The 16,537-nt window shown below is 41.1% G+C and overlaps 1 protein-coding gene and 1 pseudogene across 1 annotated transcript; both read left to right on the plus strand.

Annotated features, from left to right (window-relative positions):
• Nucleotides 1-1,260: 1,260 nt before the first annotated feature.
• Nucleotides 1,261-16,067, plus strand: syn1 (synapsin I). Its single transcript, XM_084727862.1, has 13 exons — nucleotides 1,261-1,580; nucleotides 3,939-3,996; nucleotides 6,064-6,155; nucleotides 7,098-7,254; nucleotides 7,370-7,459; nucleotides 9,197-9,259; nucleotides 9,353-9,495; nucleotides 9,609-9,683; nucleotides 9,771-9,873; nucleotides 9,967-10,116; nucleotides 12,168-12,237; nucleotides 12,336-12,858; nucleotides 15,268-16,067. The coding sequence occupies exons 1-13, from the start codon at nucleotides 1,261-1,263 to the stop codon at nucleotides 15,401-15,403; spliced, it is 1,980 nt and encodes a 659-aa protein (XP_084583988.1). The 3' UTR covers nucleotides 15,404-16,067.
• On the plus strand, nucleotides 8,044-8,186 carry LOC146319815 (5.8S ribosomal RNA; annotated as a pseudogene).
• Nucleotides 16,068-16,537: the final 470 nt, after the last annotated feature.

Consider the following 16,537-nt stretch of genomic DNA (forward strand, 5'->3'; position numbering starts at 1 on the left):
TCCTTTAATTTATCCTTGAAGACATCCCTAAAACAGAATCAGATTCTCCTATTTGGAATTTAAACATGTTCAATTTCAAAAGAACTGGGCGACGTTACAGTTGACCCATTTAAGAATATAAACTTTTAAATAAACAGAGAAATTATAAGAAAATAGAAATCATGAGTATGTAAATGTGTAAAAAAAAAAATATGTGCATGACAATAAAATATTCAACAACGTATAGAAAAATAGATATAAGAAATGTGTGTACAACAATATATATAATAATGCAACACTATATACAACAGTGTGCACAAACTGTAAACATAAACAGTATTACAGAAGATGGGGTATTATTTAAAAGTTATTAATGTGTAGTACTGCATTAACTAATGTTAAATCATGGTCCCTTGTTGTAAAGTGTTACCAAAAATATTATATATTTGTATAATATACATATATTAACATGCATCGTCTTCTTAGAATTAAAATAAATGAAATGACTAGCGACATTTTAATTAACATACATTTATTTTGAAAGCAGCACCCGGAAGTGCTGCTCCTCACGCTGCGCAGCTTGACTGTGGTCCAGCCTCTCAGGCTCCTTCCCTCAGGATGACTGGGAGTGACGCAGGGCGGGCAGACGGAAAAAACTGGGGCTTGAGGGGAAGGACAGGGAGAACGGCGGTGATGCAGGAGGGACTGTAGCTTTAATCTCACAGGTTCAAGCCCGATGCACGGCCTGTCCGCCTGCACAGAGGACAGGAGAGACACCTTTATGTTCCTGTGAGAGACAGTTATTAGAATAATAATAATTAGACAGCATCACTTCATCCTTGGGGCGGATCAGTTTTGGAAACACTCCCAGGTAGGTAGGCTTGTTATGACAGTTACTACTGATCTGTGGCTGCTTTGATATGTTGATTTATTAATAAAATCCGATAAAAATTAGCTATAAATGTGAAAATAATTGATTTTATTTGAGTTAACTGGGTGGATCCTTATTTTTTTCCAGCTAATCAAGAGGCTGTGTGGTGGTTTTACCTTTTTCTGAAGCTGCTCAGTCACGATTTCTTACTACTGTGATCAGAGATTAAAAATCTGCTCCTAATTGATAACACAAGCCTTGTTTCTCTTCAGGCATCACTGATCCCACATCTGCACATGGAAAAGTAGCCTAGTCATTCCAATTTCTCTCTGAACACCAAGTTAGTCGCATCCAGTCCAGTTGGAGGAGATTTGGACCCCCCTCTCCGTCATTTTTACTAAGTCTCCATCATGAACTACCTGCGTCGACGCCTCTCGGACAGCAATTTCATGTCCAACCTGCCCAATGGCTACATGACGGATCTCCAACGCCCCGACCCGCCGCAGCAGAGCCCCGCAGTGTCGCCGGGGCCGGCGGAGAGGCGCCAGTCCACCAGCCAGCCGCAGCCCGCAGGTGGAGGTGGAGGCTCCGGCTTCTTCTCATCCATCTCCAACGCCGTCAAACAGACCACAGCCGCCGCGGCGGCCACCTTATCCGAGGCGGCCGACCGGGCGGGAGTCTCCAGCAGTGCCAAGATCCTCCTGGTGATCGACGACCAGCAGACCGACTGGTAAGAGCTGCAGCAGCGGTGCCTCGTCTAGACAGGAATGTGTGCCAGACTGGTGCGTGTGGGTTGCGGTGGCCTAACATGCAGAAGGTCATATGATTCATCCGGTGCTGTGAGCTTTATCACGTGCAGCAGCATCCACAAACACCTTGCAGAAGGGTTTGATAGTGCCAGCAACAGACTGAAGGCAGAGAAGCCATTTTCATTTGTCGATCAGCTGTTGCTTCTGTCATTAAAATGCCAAAAATGATGCCAGTCAGGGCCCCGGCTGTATGAGCTGATGCCACCATGATGATGCAGATATTTTCAAATCGAGAGGCTGTCAGGGGCCAAATCTGCACAAGAAAAATACACGAACCAAGTCAGCCGAGCTTCTTCACCTCTAGTGCACAACATGCATGCTTACAGAGCTTTGTGCACAAGGCAGATGTGCCACCATGTCCTTGTGTCTAATTCATATCTCCCTGTGCATTGCAGCCCAACTGATATGGGATTATTGAGACTAATATTGACAGACTTTAGAGGGGAAAAAATGACCAAATATACATTTTCTGTGTGGACTGTGCACCTGTATGGTGGTACTCAGAAGGCCCCTTCTCTTATTATACACATAACTTTATTAGAAAATATTATATGTTTTATTTAGCAGAATAGTGTCGATAAAAATAATGTATATACCCAAATAAACAGCAGTACTGTGAATCAGTTTCTCCTGCAGGGAGCTCCTCTTGGCCTCATAAATGTTCCCCACTGTGCTAAATCTAAATCACTCCAAGTGTCATTTACTGCAAAAAAAGATTTCATATTGGTAAACATACATGCTGATATGATATATCCTCTATAAGCCCATATGAGGCCAATATCAGACGGACATATGAGCCGGCCAATAATGGTCAGAATCTATTGTGCATCAGGTAGGTTAAAGTAATGTTAGCAAGGCAACTTCAAGGGGACGTTCTGCACTTGTCATGTGAATATCCAGTCAGTTTGGTGGTAAATGATGTCAGAAAAGGAATATAGTGTTTTTGTTACTTTGGAATGAACTGTTTGTATTCACAGAAGGCGTGGGTCCTCCTCCACAGAGTGCCATGTTGTACCGCCATGTTTCTACTGTAGCTCAGAACAAACAAACCAAACTCTGTCTGTAGATAACAGCCTTTTGCATTTTCACAAGTTTCACAGCCATGTTAGGTTCTTCTGCACCCTTGGAAGGAGAGAGTGAGGTGTTTGCAGTCTGCAAGCTCACCACTAGATACAACCAAATCAGGAATGCTCAGCATGCTTTGCCCAGGGGCCACTTTTGCAAAATGACAGGAGGCCAGGGGCCAATTAAATAAACATCATTATCATTAATAACATTATTTATCAGATGAAATGAATAAACATTAAAAAGCCCATAACTCACATTTCTTTATTTTCAAATGAACTTATTAACTAAATTAATTTGGTGCAAGGATTGACAGATAAATCAGATAATTTACTACATTTAATAACTGCAGCTGTATTGTTGTAGTTGTAAATACTTCTGTAATATTTGTTTATTTCACATTGAACATAGATTGAACCTTTGCCATCATACAATCACTGAAATGTTGGAATGATTCATAAACATAAACCATAAACAAACTGCTCCTAAAGGAACAGAATGAAGAGCATATTTAAGCTCTTTTGTGTGAAGTACACGTTTTTTGGATCAGAATTATCCTCGTTTCTGCAGACATTTTGCTCCTCTTCAGTAGTCGTCTTCCCCTGCAGAGCTCACCATCTGATCCTACTGCACTTTGCTCAGCCTGAAAGGCCGTCACGCAAAGATCAGCCTTTACTAACAGCCAAATTAATCCCATCATACAAAACTGGCATATCTGTCCATCCTTTCTGGGAAAAACAGAGCGTCATTTATTTTCATTGTGAATTATAAAATGGTTGAAAGGCCACCAAGCACCCTATCAGGGGCCAGATTTGGCCTGCGGCCTGCAGGTTGAGTATCACTGCACTAAATCCTCCACACTGGTCCTGTAATTTAATTTTTACCTTGTTGCTTGTGAAGCATGATGTGTTCAAAAGGCCTGAAACGGCCTGATCCTGATACACTGCCCACAGTTACAGTAATTACAGTATGCAGCATGCTGCCACTATTAGATTACTGTGAAAAATAGCTTTCTCTTCCATTGATGTCAGATTTTTTGATGTATTTGACATCCAGTTTTCATCTGCCAGAAATATTCTCAGACATTCTCTTAAAAATGTTCTGCGGATGCTGGAGAAAATGTCAGCTGTCAGTTACAGGTGAAATGTGCAAAATGAAATTCATGTTTTGTGTCTTGATACAAACAACAATTCAAATCCTCATTTCACACGCAGGGTGAAGGTCTTCAGAGGAAGAAAGGTCCACGGTGAATTTGACATCAAAGTAGAACAGGTAGGTTTCATGTTTTGCTTTATTCTGTGTTAGTGTTCATCCTTCATCCCCACCAGGAGGACATAAGAGCTGCAGCTGATGTTTATTATCATTAACGGTTAATCTGCTCATTATTTCCATGATTAATCAATTAATCATCTATAAAAATTGTGAAAAATGCTCATTGCAGTTTCCCAGAACCCAAAGTGATGTCAAATTCCTTCTTTTGTCCAACCAGCAGTCCAAAACAACAAAACTCCTCATTTACTATCAAAGAAAAGCAGCAGATCCTCACATTTCAGAAGCTGGAATCAGCAGATATTTGACATTTTTGGTTTAAAAAATGACTGAAATGATTAATCAATCATAAAAATAGTTGGCGGTTAATTCTTTTTCCATCGACTAATCGATTAATCGTTGCAGCTCTAGAAGACGGGAAACTAAAATAGGGACTAGACCGAGCCTCGCTGAGCCTCGTGACCAGACTGTGAACTTCGGTTTGAGGGATGTTTCATCATTCTTTCAGAAGACATTTGTTTTTTTGTGTGTTGATGGAAAACTGCCTCTGATGTATTTATGTCAAGACCTTCAAAAACAGTATGGTTTATTTTTCTCTCTAGATGACGGCATCATTATAGGATGAGCTGTGTCATTATTCTCTCTAACAACATAATCAGCCATGACTTTTCCTTATTATGCATCATTTCTCTTCACTTTGATACTATTTTAGTTTATTTTGTCGGTCATGTGGAAGTCATTTGGTGGGTCATTTTGTTGGGTAAATCTTACTTATTTGTCCACTTGCGTTTCAGGCGCACTGATCAACACCAGGCGTGATACTAACATATAATGATTCATGGATTTTCAATAAATAATCCAGTACAATGGGAGCTATCACAGTGTTCACAGAGAGTCCTTAGAATGATAAACGTCCCAGGGTCCAGTTCACTAATGAGTAAATGTGGGTAGGAGATGGGACTTCTGCATTCATTCATCCTCTTGACATCTGATTAAGAGAAACATATTTTATCTGACAGATGACTCTGAGTAATGTATTTTTGCAGTAATGTGTTTATAAAGATAGATCAGTTGTTTGTGTAGTCTAACAGCTGACCAGTTATCATTTTGGTCAATTTGTGATTAGTAATGTGGAGCCACGTATGAATATTTATTCATACAGAATGTGCCTGTAGCTATTTATGCTGTAATCCAACCAACAGCACTTTAAGGAGTCTCTGAAAGTTTTAATTTTTTTTCTCCACCTGAGGCGTTTTCCTCCCTTCCTATTTTTGTCTCTACTTTGTGTTGCGCTTGCGTTTCCATTATTTCCCCTGTGGGCCCTTAACAGGAAGAGCACGCTTCAGATAAAATCTGCCATCTTATAATTGCACCCTGTTCAACCAGGCTCATGTAGAATATCATTCACTGCCCTCGTGCTCTGATCACAGCGGTTTATTTGGTGTTTGTTAGGGATCCTAAAGAAGAAGGTCACTTCTTTCACCTACTTATCACCTCTGCATTGATTTATTAAAAGAGGTTGACATTTTGGTCAAGGACCTGAACAGTACCGACCTTTCTTGAGAAAGCTCCTTGACCAAAATGTCAACCTTTTCCAATAAATCAATGCAGAGGTTAAAGGGACATATTTTCGTCTTACCTGTAGTGCCAGACTGTTTGGTGTGAGTTGAGTTTTAGGGACATCGGCTGTAGCCTCTGTCCAGTATAATGGGAATAGAGGGCACTCAGCTCGTGGTGCTCAAAGCACCGAAAAATACATTTGAAAAACTCAAAAGCAGTGTCTCTTTCCAGAAATCATGAACTGCTTACTCAACATCATCCACAGACCTTGTTGTGAACAGTTTCATGTAGGAACTGTTTTCTTTCTAGTGGAAAGAAAGTAGTTCCTACACGAAGCACTATTTAGTCCCATTATACTCTTTAGAAGGCAGACATCTCTACGGCTGATTTGGGGGTAAACTGTCCCTTTAAAAGTGTGTGCGAGATTTGAATTTTTCTTTGGAAAAGAGACCAAGCAGTTGGTGTACATGTTGCCTTCTACTCGTCTTGACCATGACATTCTCCTTTTAGGCAGAGTTCTCTGAAATCAACCTGGTGGCCAACTCCACAGGCACCTACAACGTGGACATCGATGCAATCAGGAATGGGCACAAGGTTACTAAGTAAGTGGTCTGCAAAATACTTTTAGCTGCCAGTCTTAAAGATTTCAGTCCTGGTGGATTTGGTGACACCTGTAGTTAGTAGTGGTAACAGCAAGTCTGGTTTAATACTACAGGCCAGCAAAAAAATTATTGATGTTTCAATAAATAAATCAGGCAACAGTGATCTGATTTTGTGCTGCACATGGCATGAGTCTGTGAACCGCAGCGCACAGAGAAAGGAGCTGGTTACCTCAGTGGAAGTCTGAAGGTGTGCAGCCTGTTACCTGCAGCTCTTCTTCTCAGCTCACTGTGGCTCCTCCTCCTTGTCCCATCACTCCCTGTCATATTTCTGAAAAGAAAATGCCAAAAATAACCATTGTCTTGATTTGTAGGCACATTTTTGAGGAACAGTCACAGTTAGCATCAAGCTTGCTGACAAATACATTGTTTTTTTTCTTGGATTAGCACCCAGTTCAGAATACTACAAATATGTGTACCGTAATTATTGTAATACTTTCATCAGTGGCTCAGTCACCGTCGTGTTACCTCAGTAGAGACTTTTATTTAAATGAAATTCTTTGACATCAGTAAGCCAGAGATCCCATCTATAGAGGACTGGTATAATATAGTTTATGATATTTTTATAATGGAAAGAATCACCGTCTCCATGAGGCTGAGGCTTTTTTCAGTGTGGAAATGGAAAAGCATCCCATGTTTTTGTATTCTGTAGTCAGGCTATACTGTAAAATGCTGGAAAGCTGGAATACTCTGTAAAGGTATCTAATCAAAACTTCTGTGATTATGTGTAAAAAAGAAAAAAGGAAAAAGAAAATCTATGACATTGCTGTTTTAAGGAAGCTTAATAATCCACAGTGCTGAAATTCCACTGAACATCAGTGCTTTATAACAGCTCACTTTGTCTTGCAATGCAGTTTAATATTTTGCTTATGTCCTCTGTCCCAGATCCATTAAGCCAGACTTTGTGCTGATCAGACAACATGCCTTCAGCATGGACAAGAATGGAGACCACCGGAACATGGTGATTGGACTGCAGTACGCTGGACTGCCGAGTGTGAACTCTTTGCACTCTGTCTACAACTTCTGTGACAAACCGTGGGTGGTAAGTATTCATTTGTTTATTTGGGACCATACTGCACGTCGAATTCAGCTGAACAGACTTATAAAATTGCATTTTGGATCTCAAATTCTTCATCCTAAACATTTGTATATTTCAGTTTGCTCAGATGTCTAGACTCTTGAAGCAGCTGGGCCCGGAGGAGTTCCCACTGATTGAACAGGTTTACTATCCAAACCACAAGGAAATGGTGAGTTCTTTGCCATCTGCTCTCCTCCACTTTCTCCTCCCCCTCTCCTCTTGTGCTGATGGGTATGTCTTAATGCTAAGCAACCCTAAAGAGACACACACAGACACACAGACAGCAGGTCATCCCTCTGCACAGGTCACATTTTAGGAGAGTAATTCACTTCCATGTCAATATTCCATCTCATGCAGCTGAGACCAATCTAATTTGGGAGTGTCTTGTTTTTGTTGTTCTGGGTAGAGGCAGAGATTTTTTTTATTATTTGTGTGCCAAGTCAGTGTCAGTACAGTTAAACTGAGTCTGTTGCTGCAGAGTCGTCATCTCCACCCCTGCAGTCACAAGTTGACAGTACTCGGCTGGCTTTCAAGCCATCAATATGAATCAGAATATCCTGCAGAAATACAGGAGGGGTAGCCTGGGAACCAGAGCTCATGTTTCATTTGCTCTGGCAGATACTGTTTGGCCACTCTCCTGTTCAGACAGATTTCCACCTGTCTTGGCTCTTGTTGGGCCAATCACAACCATTTATTTAAAATGTTGTCAAACCGTTTGTCTTGGAACTTTGGCCTGCCCATGAAACTGTGACAAACTCTTAGCGGAGGATCACTCGGTTTATACGTCGATGAAGAATGCAGCTGTAAGAACTAATGTGGCTTGCAGGACACATTGATCATTGACTCTGCAAATGCACCTTGTGGTTCCTGCTGAGACTGCGCCTGTCTGAGGGTCGCTTTGCCATAAATTGGAAATGCCTGCATTGCAGGCATCTGTTGCCTTTGTTCCTCTAGTGAAGACTTTAATACAGTTTGATGCAATGACTGACTTAGAAGTGTCACTGGTCCAGATCAGACAAGTCACACGTTTGGAGTGCAATGCACCAGGCTCACAAACTGCTCTGGCTCACACATGTTTTCTCACACAGACGGTGTCGCTGCTGCAGCACTGCTGCTGCCAGCCCCATGTTTATGCATTGAGTTTGCATAAGAGTTTTGATGAGTAGAAAAGAGTTGTAAGTACTTGTTTACCCTTGTTTAGACAAAGAGAAGAAACAAGAGAGAGTGCACTTGAAAAAACCTGCCTTTCACCTGATTTTTTCATGTCTGTGACATATTCTACAAATACAAATAGTGGGATTTTTTGACAAACCCATCACATGGAAAAATTGGCAATTCTCCAAATCTTTAGATGAAACGTTACTGCAGCAGCATAAGAAGCGTGCTGCACAAGTGGGCTGTGCAGCTGCTATAACCTTTTAATTAATGTGTGCACCAAAATGAAAAGCGAGAGGTTCCACGATGCACATGCAATCCTCAGGCAGGCAGAGTGGCTCAGGCCTCAGATAAAACTGTCAAACTAGGCAGTGCTGAACAAATATGAATGCAATGCCTCTATGAAAGTTTGTGACCAGGCCACCTTTTTTTTTTACTGCTTGAAAATGGACCAAGCACCGCCCCAACTTTCTGTTTGTTTCTGATTGGTTGTAGGTTTATCCAATTTTGTTCAGAGACATTTTGGTCTGCACCCATTGATGATGCCCCTTGGAAATCGAAAATGAACTGAGAGGTTCCAGACTAATTAGCATTTGCAAATTAGTCTGGCAATGCCGGGCTAGAGGAGTGGTGCTAGTTCTCATTTGTGTTTGATTGAAATGGATTAAAGATTGGTGTTTTAATGATTAGAGTACTATGCTGAAGTTTTTTAGATGAGAAGTCTGAGGATGTGATAATGCTGTTGTTGCAGATCACCTCCCCCCGGTTCCCCGTCGTGGTAAAGATGGGCCATGCTCACTCAGGAATGGGAAAGGTAACACAAGTGTTAAGTCGACTCAAAGCGAACACAGTGTTTCTGGGGGCGATACATGCCAGTATTTTTACATTTTGACCATTGCTACTCCAGGTGAAAGTGGACAATCAATATGATTTTCAAGACATTGCCAGTGTTGTGGCGCTGACCAAGACTTACGCTACTTCTGAGCCCTTCATCGATGCAAAGTATGATGTCCGCATCCAGAAGATTGGCGACAATTACAAAGCTTACATGTGAGTGAAACTAGGATTCAGTTTCAGACTACTAAAAAACCACAACACACTGGTGTATTATCATAAGAAATGAAGATAGTTAAACATGACAATTATTTTTTTGATTCTAACAGGAGAACATCAATTTCTGGCAACTGGAAAACCAACACTGGCTCATCTATGCTTGAGCAGGTGGCCATGTCGGACAAGTAAGAGCTCATTTATGCAGAGATGAGATCGTAAGTCCTGTCATGTCTCAGTGTACTTTTATAGCTCTGTTTAACACGTTATTCCAGGTACAGAATGTGGGTGGACTCTTGTGCTGACATTTTTGGAGGGTTGGATATCTGTGCTGTGGAAGCTCTACATGGTAAAGATGGCAAAGACTACATTATAGAGGTACTAACAGCAGGTAGTATGATGATAACGAGGCATTACTTATCTATGATCGTAAGGGAAAACCATTAAATCTGTCATCCTGCTGATTTTTAGGTCGACGACTGTTCGATGCCACTGATCGGGGACCAGCAGGATGAGGATCGCATTCAGATTGCAGATCTGGTGATTTCTAGAATGAACCAGGTTGTCCCCCGCGCGTCAAGCTCTTCTGCAGTCCGTTCCTCATCAGGACAGCCAGTACAGGTGCTCAAACCACGGATAATCAATACCTGATACAGTCATCTCCCACCTTTCTTTATTTTCCTCACTTCTATCAGTAATATACAGTAAAGATCTGTTTTTATTTATGGTGCACAGTAACAAAACTTACTCATTTACCCCAAACTTTGTCAGCTTGACACCCAAAAGAGGACACACACTTACAGAAATTCATCATGAATTGTCATAACATCTACACAACTATTTATTTGATTATAAAAGTACATCACAGCATCACATTTGCTGAGTGTAACATTAAGTTTCTATCATATAAGGAACTTCCATTGTCCACTGAAATGCTACAGGGCTTTTAATTTGAAAGGGTTTCAGAAATTATAGGAATATATACATTTGACATGTTTTATATCTATAGTATTAACAATGTAATGCAGTGACTTTAAAAGGGCAAATAGGAGTGGATCAAAACAAGACATGTCCCATCATGCCTGGACTGAGTAGTTTGTTAAATTAGTTGTTTTTTGTTCCAAAATGCAAATATTACTTGTGTTAGTGTTTGCACCATGTTCACCACCAAGAAGATGATTTATGTTGGTAGTCTTATTGTCATTTTTATATTTATATATTTTAATCTGCCAGTTGATGACCCAAAGAAAACAGGTCTGAGACCCATTTTATGTCCCGATCCTACGTTTGGGAAACACTGCTCTGGACCACACATTGTGATATGGAATACAAACACAAAACAAAAAAGCAGGATGATGTTACACATCCAGAATAGCTTTTCGGCACAAACTAAACCATCTTAACAGAGTTAGAACATTAAAAATTCACCTGCTACCCTTGATAATATAAATCCAAATGTAGACAGATGGTTTACACAGTATCTTGGCAGTTACTTCTTTCTATTCTTGACAATCCTTGTGTTTATACATTCAAACAAAGCATAATATTCATCACCCAGGCAGTTGTCTTTACATGAATTGCAAAACCTTTTATTCCTTTCGAGACCTTCATTTCTTATTTTAGGAATTCTGTTATTAGAAACGGGAAGATTACAGAAAGCCTGCATGGCACACCACCTGTTTTCACAGAGTGGATATGTTTCAAACATGAAGTCCTCTTTAAATTCACAATATAAATCACATTATGAGATGTACTCTGGTGCTCATGGTGCCACTTCTGCAAGAACTGATCTTTTAACCTCTGCTCAACTGCTAACTCTGGTCACTGATGATCGCATGAGAGGGATCCATATGTATGCGGTGGCTGTCCATGCAAGTCTCAAATATCAAAGCAAGGACATTTAAATCAGCAGTCAGGTGTTTTTTGACTAAACTGAAGGTCGTTGGTGGGGCCACTGCAAAAGCACGACCCTGTTCATGTTACAAAAATCTAAAAATCCACCTTTTGAAAAGTCTCCTTGATTCAAAGGATAGACACCAATACTATTGTTCTGCTGTTTGAAATTGTAACCTTCATAATTCAAAGTAACGTCTGAAAATATAAGTCCATATCTGACTGGACCAATACCTTTCATTTTCTTGCAGTATTTTGCGTTCAGGTGCATTGAGTGAGCTGATATATACCTCTGAGGTATCAGACAAACAGTTTCAAGGATAGATGTTAGACCTAATGGGTGCATATAATTGAGTGTCATCAGCATAGAAGTGGAGATTTATGTCACATTTATGGGTAATAAAACTAAGAGAAACATAAAGAATTAATAGCAGTGGGACAAACACTGAACCCTAGAGCACTATACGTAATAGAAATATCTGAGGTGAACTCATTGCAGACAACGTCAGATATCATCTATGTGATAATTCACCAGAAGGGCTAGAAGGAGTCAAACATCCTGCGTCGGCATCATTTCACAGTGTTCCCCCTGTATGTCCCAGGTATTGAGTACTGATGCTCAAGCCTAGGTCTAAGACATTTCTGCATAGTTGGCACAGAAAATAATTTTCTTTGATGCTAGGCTTTTTAGATGTCTGTCATCTTGATGCAGTGTTTTTCTAATCAAATTAAGACAAAAGACTTACTCTCTGTCGTTATAACGCCTGTGTGTTTTGTAGAAAGCGGTGTCTCCTCAGCCTGTCTCACAGTCCAGAGTACCACAGGCTCAACAGCGCCCCTCTCCTCAGGGTAAAAACTTGACTTCACAATACCAAAAAAACTAAGTGAAAGTTGTTTTGTGTGGACTTTGTTTGAATGTGATTGCTGCTTTCGTTTTTCTCCTGTAGGTGGTCCTCAGCAAAGTCCCCCATCTCAGCAGCGTCCGCAGCCTCAAGGCCAACCCCCTGCACAGGCCCAGCAAACTGCTGCCAGCCCTGCTGACCCCAGCGCCCAGGCCAAGGCTAGCCAAGGACCCGCAGGCCAGCCACGGCCAGCAGGTCAGGGAGTTTCTCAAGGCCAGAGACCTCCTTCTGGTCAGGGCTCTCCTCAAAGAAGTCAGGGAGGTTCACCTCAAACTCAGAGGCAACAGTCTGTCACCCAGAAAACTGCAGGAGGCCCTGGCCAGAAACCCCCAGCAGGCCAGCAGCAGAGGCCCGCCCAGCCCCCTAGGCAGCAGTCACAGGGGGGGTCACAGCAACAGAGGGCTCCAGGCCAGCAAGGTCGTCCTGGAGCACCGACCACCCAGCAGCCCCGACCTGCTGCTCAAGGCCAAGGGGGCCCAGGAGGACGACCTCCGCTGCAGCAAAAGCCGCAGCCCCCACAAAAGCCCAGTCAGGACAACCCGACTATGGGCGGCTCTCCACAACTGAAGTAAGTAACTGTCTAAATGATTTTGGATCACTTCTCTCTCATTTCTCATAAAGTGAACCCTACAGCTGACCTGAACAGAAGATCCTTTCTTACTTTTTGCCTGCACCGAGATATGCATGCCACATGGGAAATCTATTCAGTGACCCACCTGAATGTGCATGATTTATTGATTCTTACATGATTCTTACATTTTTCCGTCCTTCAGTAGCCGTTTCACAAAACATAACATTTCAGATTGTCTGGAGACGTTGTGATACGTTAAAACAACAACAAGCAGAAGCTGGCTTGCAGTTGTTCATGACCACAGTGAATCTGTCACAACTGTCACAACATGTTCTAGGACACAGGAGACCAAATCCTCATAATCCTACTTTTAAATCAGTCTTCTGTCTGCAGCAAGCATTGGGATGGGAACTGATACCAGTGCCGCTATTGATTCTGCTTATTGGTCCGATTCTTTATTGATTCAGTCATTGATTCCTGCTCAGTTTCAGTCAAGCTGGCTGTAACCTGAGAGCTTTGCTGTAGCAACAGTCTGTCATCATCTAAGAAAGATGAAATGAGAGGCTAATTGTACAGCATTCGTTTTCATTTAGGTTTTCTTAGTCAAAGAAAAAATCTGCTCAGCCTGCCTGCGAGGTGTTATTATAACAGGATATTTACCCTTGTTAACGGACGTTCTGCTTGGTTGGGAAGCAGAGGCACTCATGCATAGAGTGTCAAATACATGGCCTTCCTGGAATTTAAGCCTGTGTTGTGTTGAAAGATTTTTCAGCGTATAGCTGGTGTTTCCAGTAGGGCTGGCCCCTGACCATCTATGATTCAAATCATCAGTTGGAAACCTCTCAGCTGGCTGAGATTCTTCCTGTCAAACAGTCTTTTTTCCAAGAGAAAAAGTGAAATGAGGGTTTGGCAAACAAGTTTCAGCTCTTATTTTTTTTAGCTGTGTCATTGTCTGAGCAATACAACAGCATGACAAGCTGCAAACTTTACAAACCGAGTCTCTAAATCACTAAAAAACAAAAAACTAACGTGATGGAAGCTGAGAAGAGTGATAGAAATGGAGCACGGGTGGCACCCTGCCAGCCACTTCAGCTTTCCACCGTTCCAACAATCACCAGATCTGGTTTGGTTGAAATAAACCCTTGATGCACAGCATGAAGGAGGTGACACTGAACAGCAGCTGCAGCGCTGCAGCAGCCCGGGGAGAGATGCTCTGCTGTGTGCTGATTTTATACCAAAACTACAGGAGGGTGCACACTTTTAGCTTCTCTGGCTAATGTTCTCACATCACAGATGATGAGAAAATGCATTAAAACGGCAAAACATACTCATGGAGGCCGATTTTGGGAATCATGGTGGTGCAAAAAAGCAAGCAAAAAAACCTTCATTTTACAGAAACTGCAGCTGGCCGTGTTGTTATGTTTTCTTGTCAAACGAAGCCACGTTTTAGATCACTTCTTCCTCTCTTGTTTCCAGCAGTGTAGATACATAAGTTTGACATCCGTGTTTTACACCTGTCATAAAAACATGCTGGCATCAGTAAAATACCTCGATAAGCTCAGAGACATACAATTTCAGTGGATCAGATAATTTGGAAAATGTTTCAGTGGTTCGGTTCTCAATTCCCATCTCTAAAAAAGCTTGGACAGAAAAATGTAAATAACTGTTGATGACGCTGCACTTCTTCAGCTTTTATAAACTTTAGGACTTTGTGACACACATTCAGTCAAACAATTTAACTTTTAGGACTTTAAACAATTACATTAAAACAAATTCCTATTGACAAATGTGCTGTCAAATGGAAAATGGACAATATTTCATTTGTTGTGGCATAAAATCAAAATAAACACTTGATGAATAATGCAAAACCGTACAGATTTGTGCTCTGGCTGAAAGATATTTAAAAAACAATAAAACTAACTTCAAATTTATTATTACTGACACCTTACCTAACTCTATTTGATTTAAAAGCTATCAAAGCTGCATAAATACATTTACATTTACTCCGCTGTGAAAGAATCTGTATGACTGCTTCGACCTTAGAGGTCAGTACATTCTCCAGCTGATGGTTTTCATGGACATGATCCTGATTTTGGAAGATATCATTTAGATTAATTAATTAGATCGTGCTCTTGTGAAATAGAGATACGTGTCATAAAACATGCACGCATCCAGAAAAGTCATTCACTATTCATATCATAGCAGGGCTACCTTGAAATGATAAGGTAATACTGAATGACCAGAGAAAAGGAATGCGCTTTTATCATCTTTTAGTGAGTCTTTTCTGTCCCGTCTCTCTCTCTCTCTCTCTGTCCTGCCGTGCTCCAGTCTTTTCATTCCATGGGTTTGCTGCATGACTTTAATAGCTTCTTCCTCTCCTCTATTGCCATTTTCCTCTCTTTATAGCAAGTCCCAGTCTCTTACCAATACCTTCAACATTCCAGAAACCCCAGCGCCACGAGCCAGCCTTAGCCAGGATGAGGTGAAGGCTGAAACCATACGCAATCTACGCAAATCTTTTGCCAGTCTCTTCTCAGACTGAGACGGCATAAGCCCCCCCTCTCCCCTCCTCCTACTGACAGACAGATGGACAGGCAAACTGAAGGACAGATCCCCCCCAACAAACAAGGACCAACAGGATGCCGTCTCCAATTCATGTGCGTTTACCCTGATATGAAAATGTACACACTTGACACCCACTGCCTAAAAAGTTGAAATCTTTTATCATGAACAAAAAGTAGAACACACAGTAAATGTAGGCACTGATGTCTGAAACATTCCTTGCCTCGCCTCAAGCTTAAGTCATCTACTCCTTGTGTCACACAAAACAACACCACACGAAAGCCTGTATATGCATGAACACAAACATGAAAAATAAGAAACAAAATACTGCTCCCTCTTGTTTGTTGGTGCTGTAAAGTCATTGTGATCTTTATGTTCAAGTTTTGGTTGGTTTTCGGTCCAACCAAATGAATTAAGGGACTGCATGAAAATTACTGGAGTGAGGAGGAGTGTGGAATCTTATTTTTATTTTGCAAAAAAGCAAGTCCCTCCCTCAAAAAATATAGTTTGTGGTAAACATACATGAAACACAGCCACTATCTATTTTTGAATAAAGGGCTGCTAAATAAACTTTGCCACAAAATGAAAGAAGCAACAGCTCTTTGGTGAAGGGCTTGTGCACTGCAATATTTACACCCTACTACCCTGTATCCTCTGCACTGAAAAATATTTTTTTGATTTAACAGTGTCTCCTTTTAGCTAGTTAACCTCACAAATATAAAATATGAAGTAAAATAGAAATGTGGGTTACAAAATAGGGTTGGGTGATGTGTTAAAATTTCATCAACCGGCGACTGATGATATATTTGTGCTGGTGTGTTAGTGTGTTTCAGCTAGAAAATGTGTGCAAGTGGCGAGTTTGCTACGTTACTTACAGTTTGTATGTTCGCTACGTCCAATTAATAACCAAAAAAAACTCAAAAAATGTCAAGAAAGTGAATATTCTTACACTTATCTTCCTTACTAAGAAGAAAAATACAACCATACACCTTCTGAATGCAGTTTCTCTCTTCTACTAAACTAATTTTAGCTTGATGGTCATGTTAAGTCACTTCATTCAAACTCGATAGAAACCAAATCACTTTAAAACTCACCCAACTCTTTCCATTGTTCT

The sequence above is a fragment of the Lutjanus erythropterus genome, chromosome 10, assembly GCF_056507025.1.
Source record: "Lutjanus erythropterus isolate fLutEry1 chromosome 10, fLutEry1.hap2, whole genome shotgun sequence".
Taxonomy (NCBI): Eukaryota; Metazoa; Chordata; class Actinopteri; order Lutjaniformes; family Lutjanidae; genus Lutjanus; species Lutjanus erythropterus.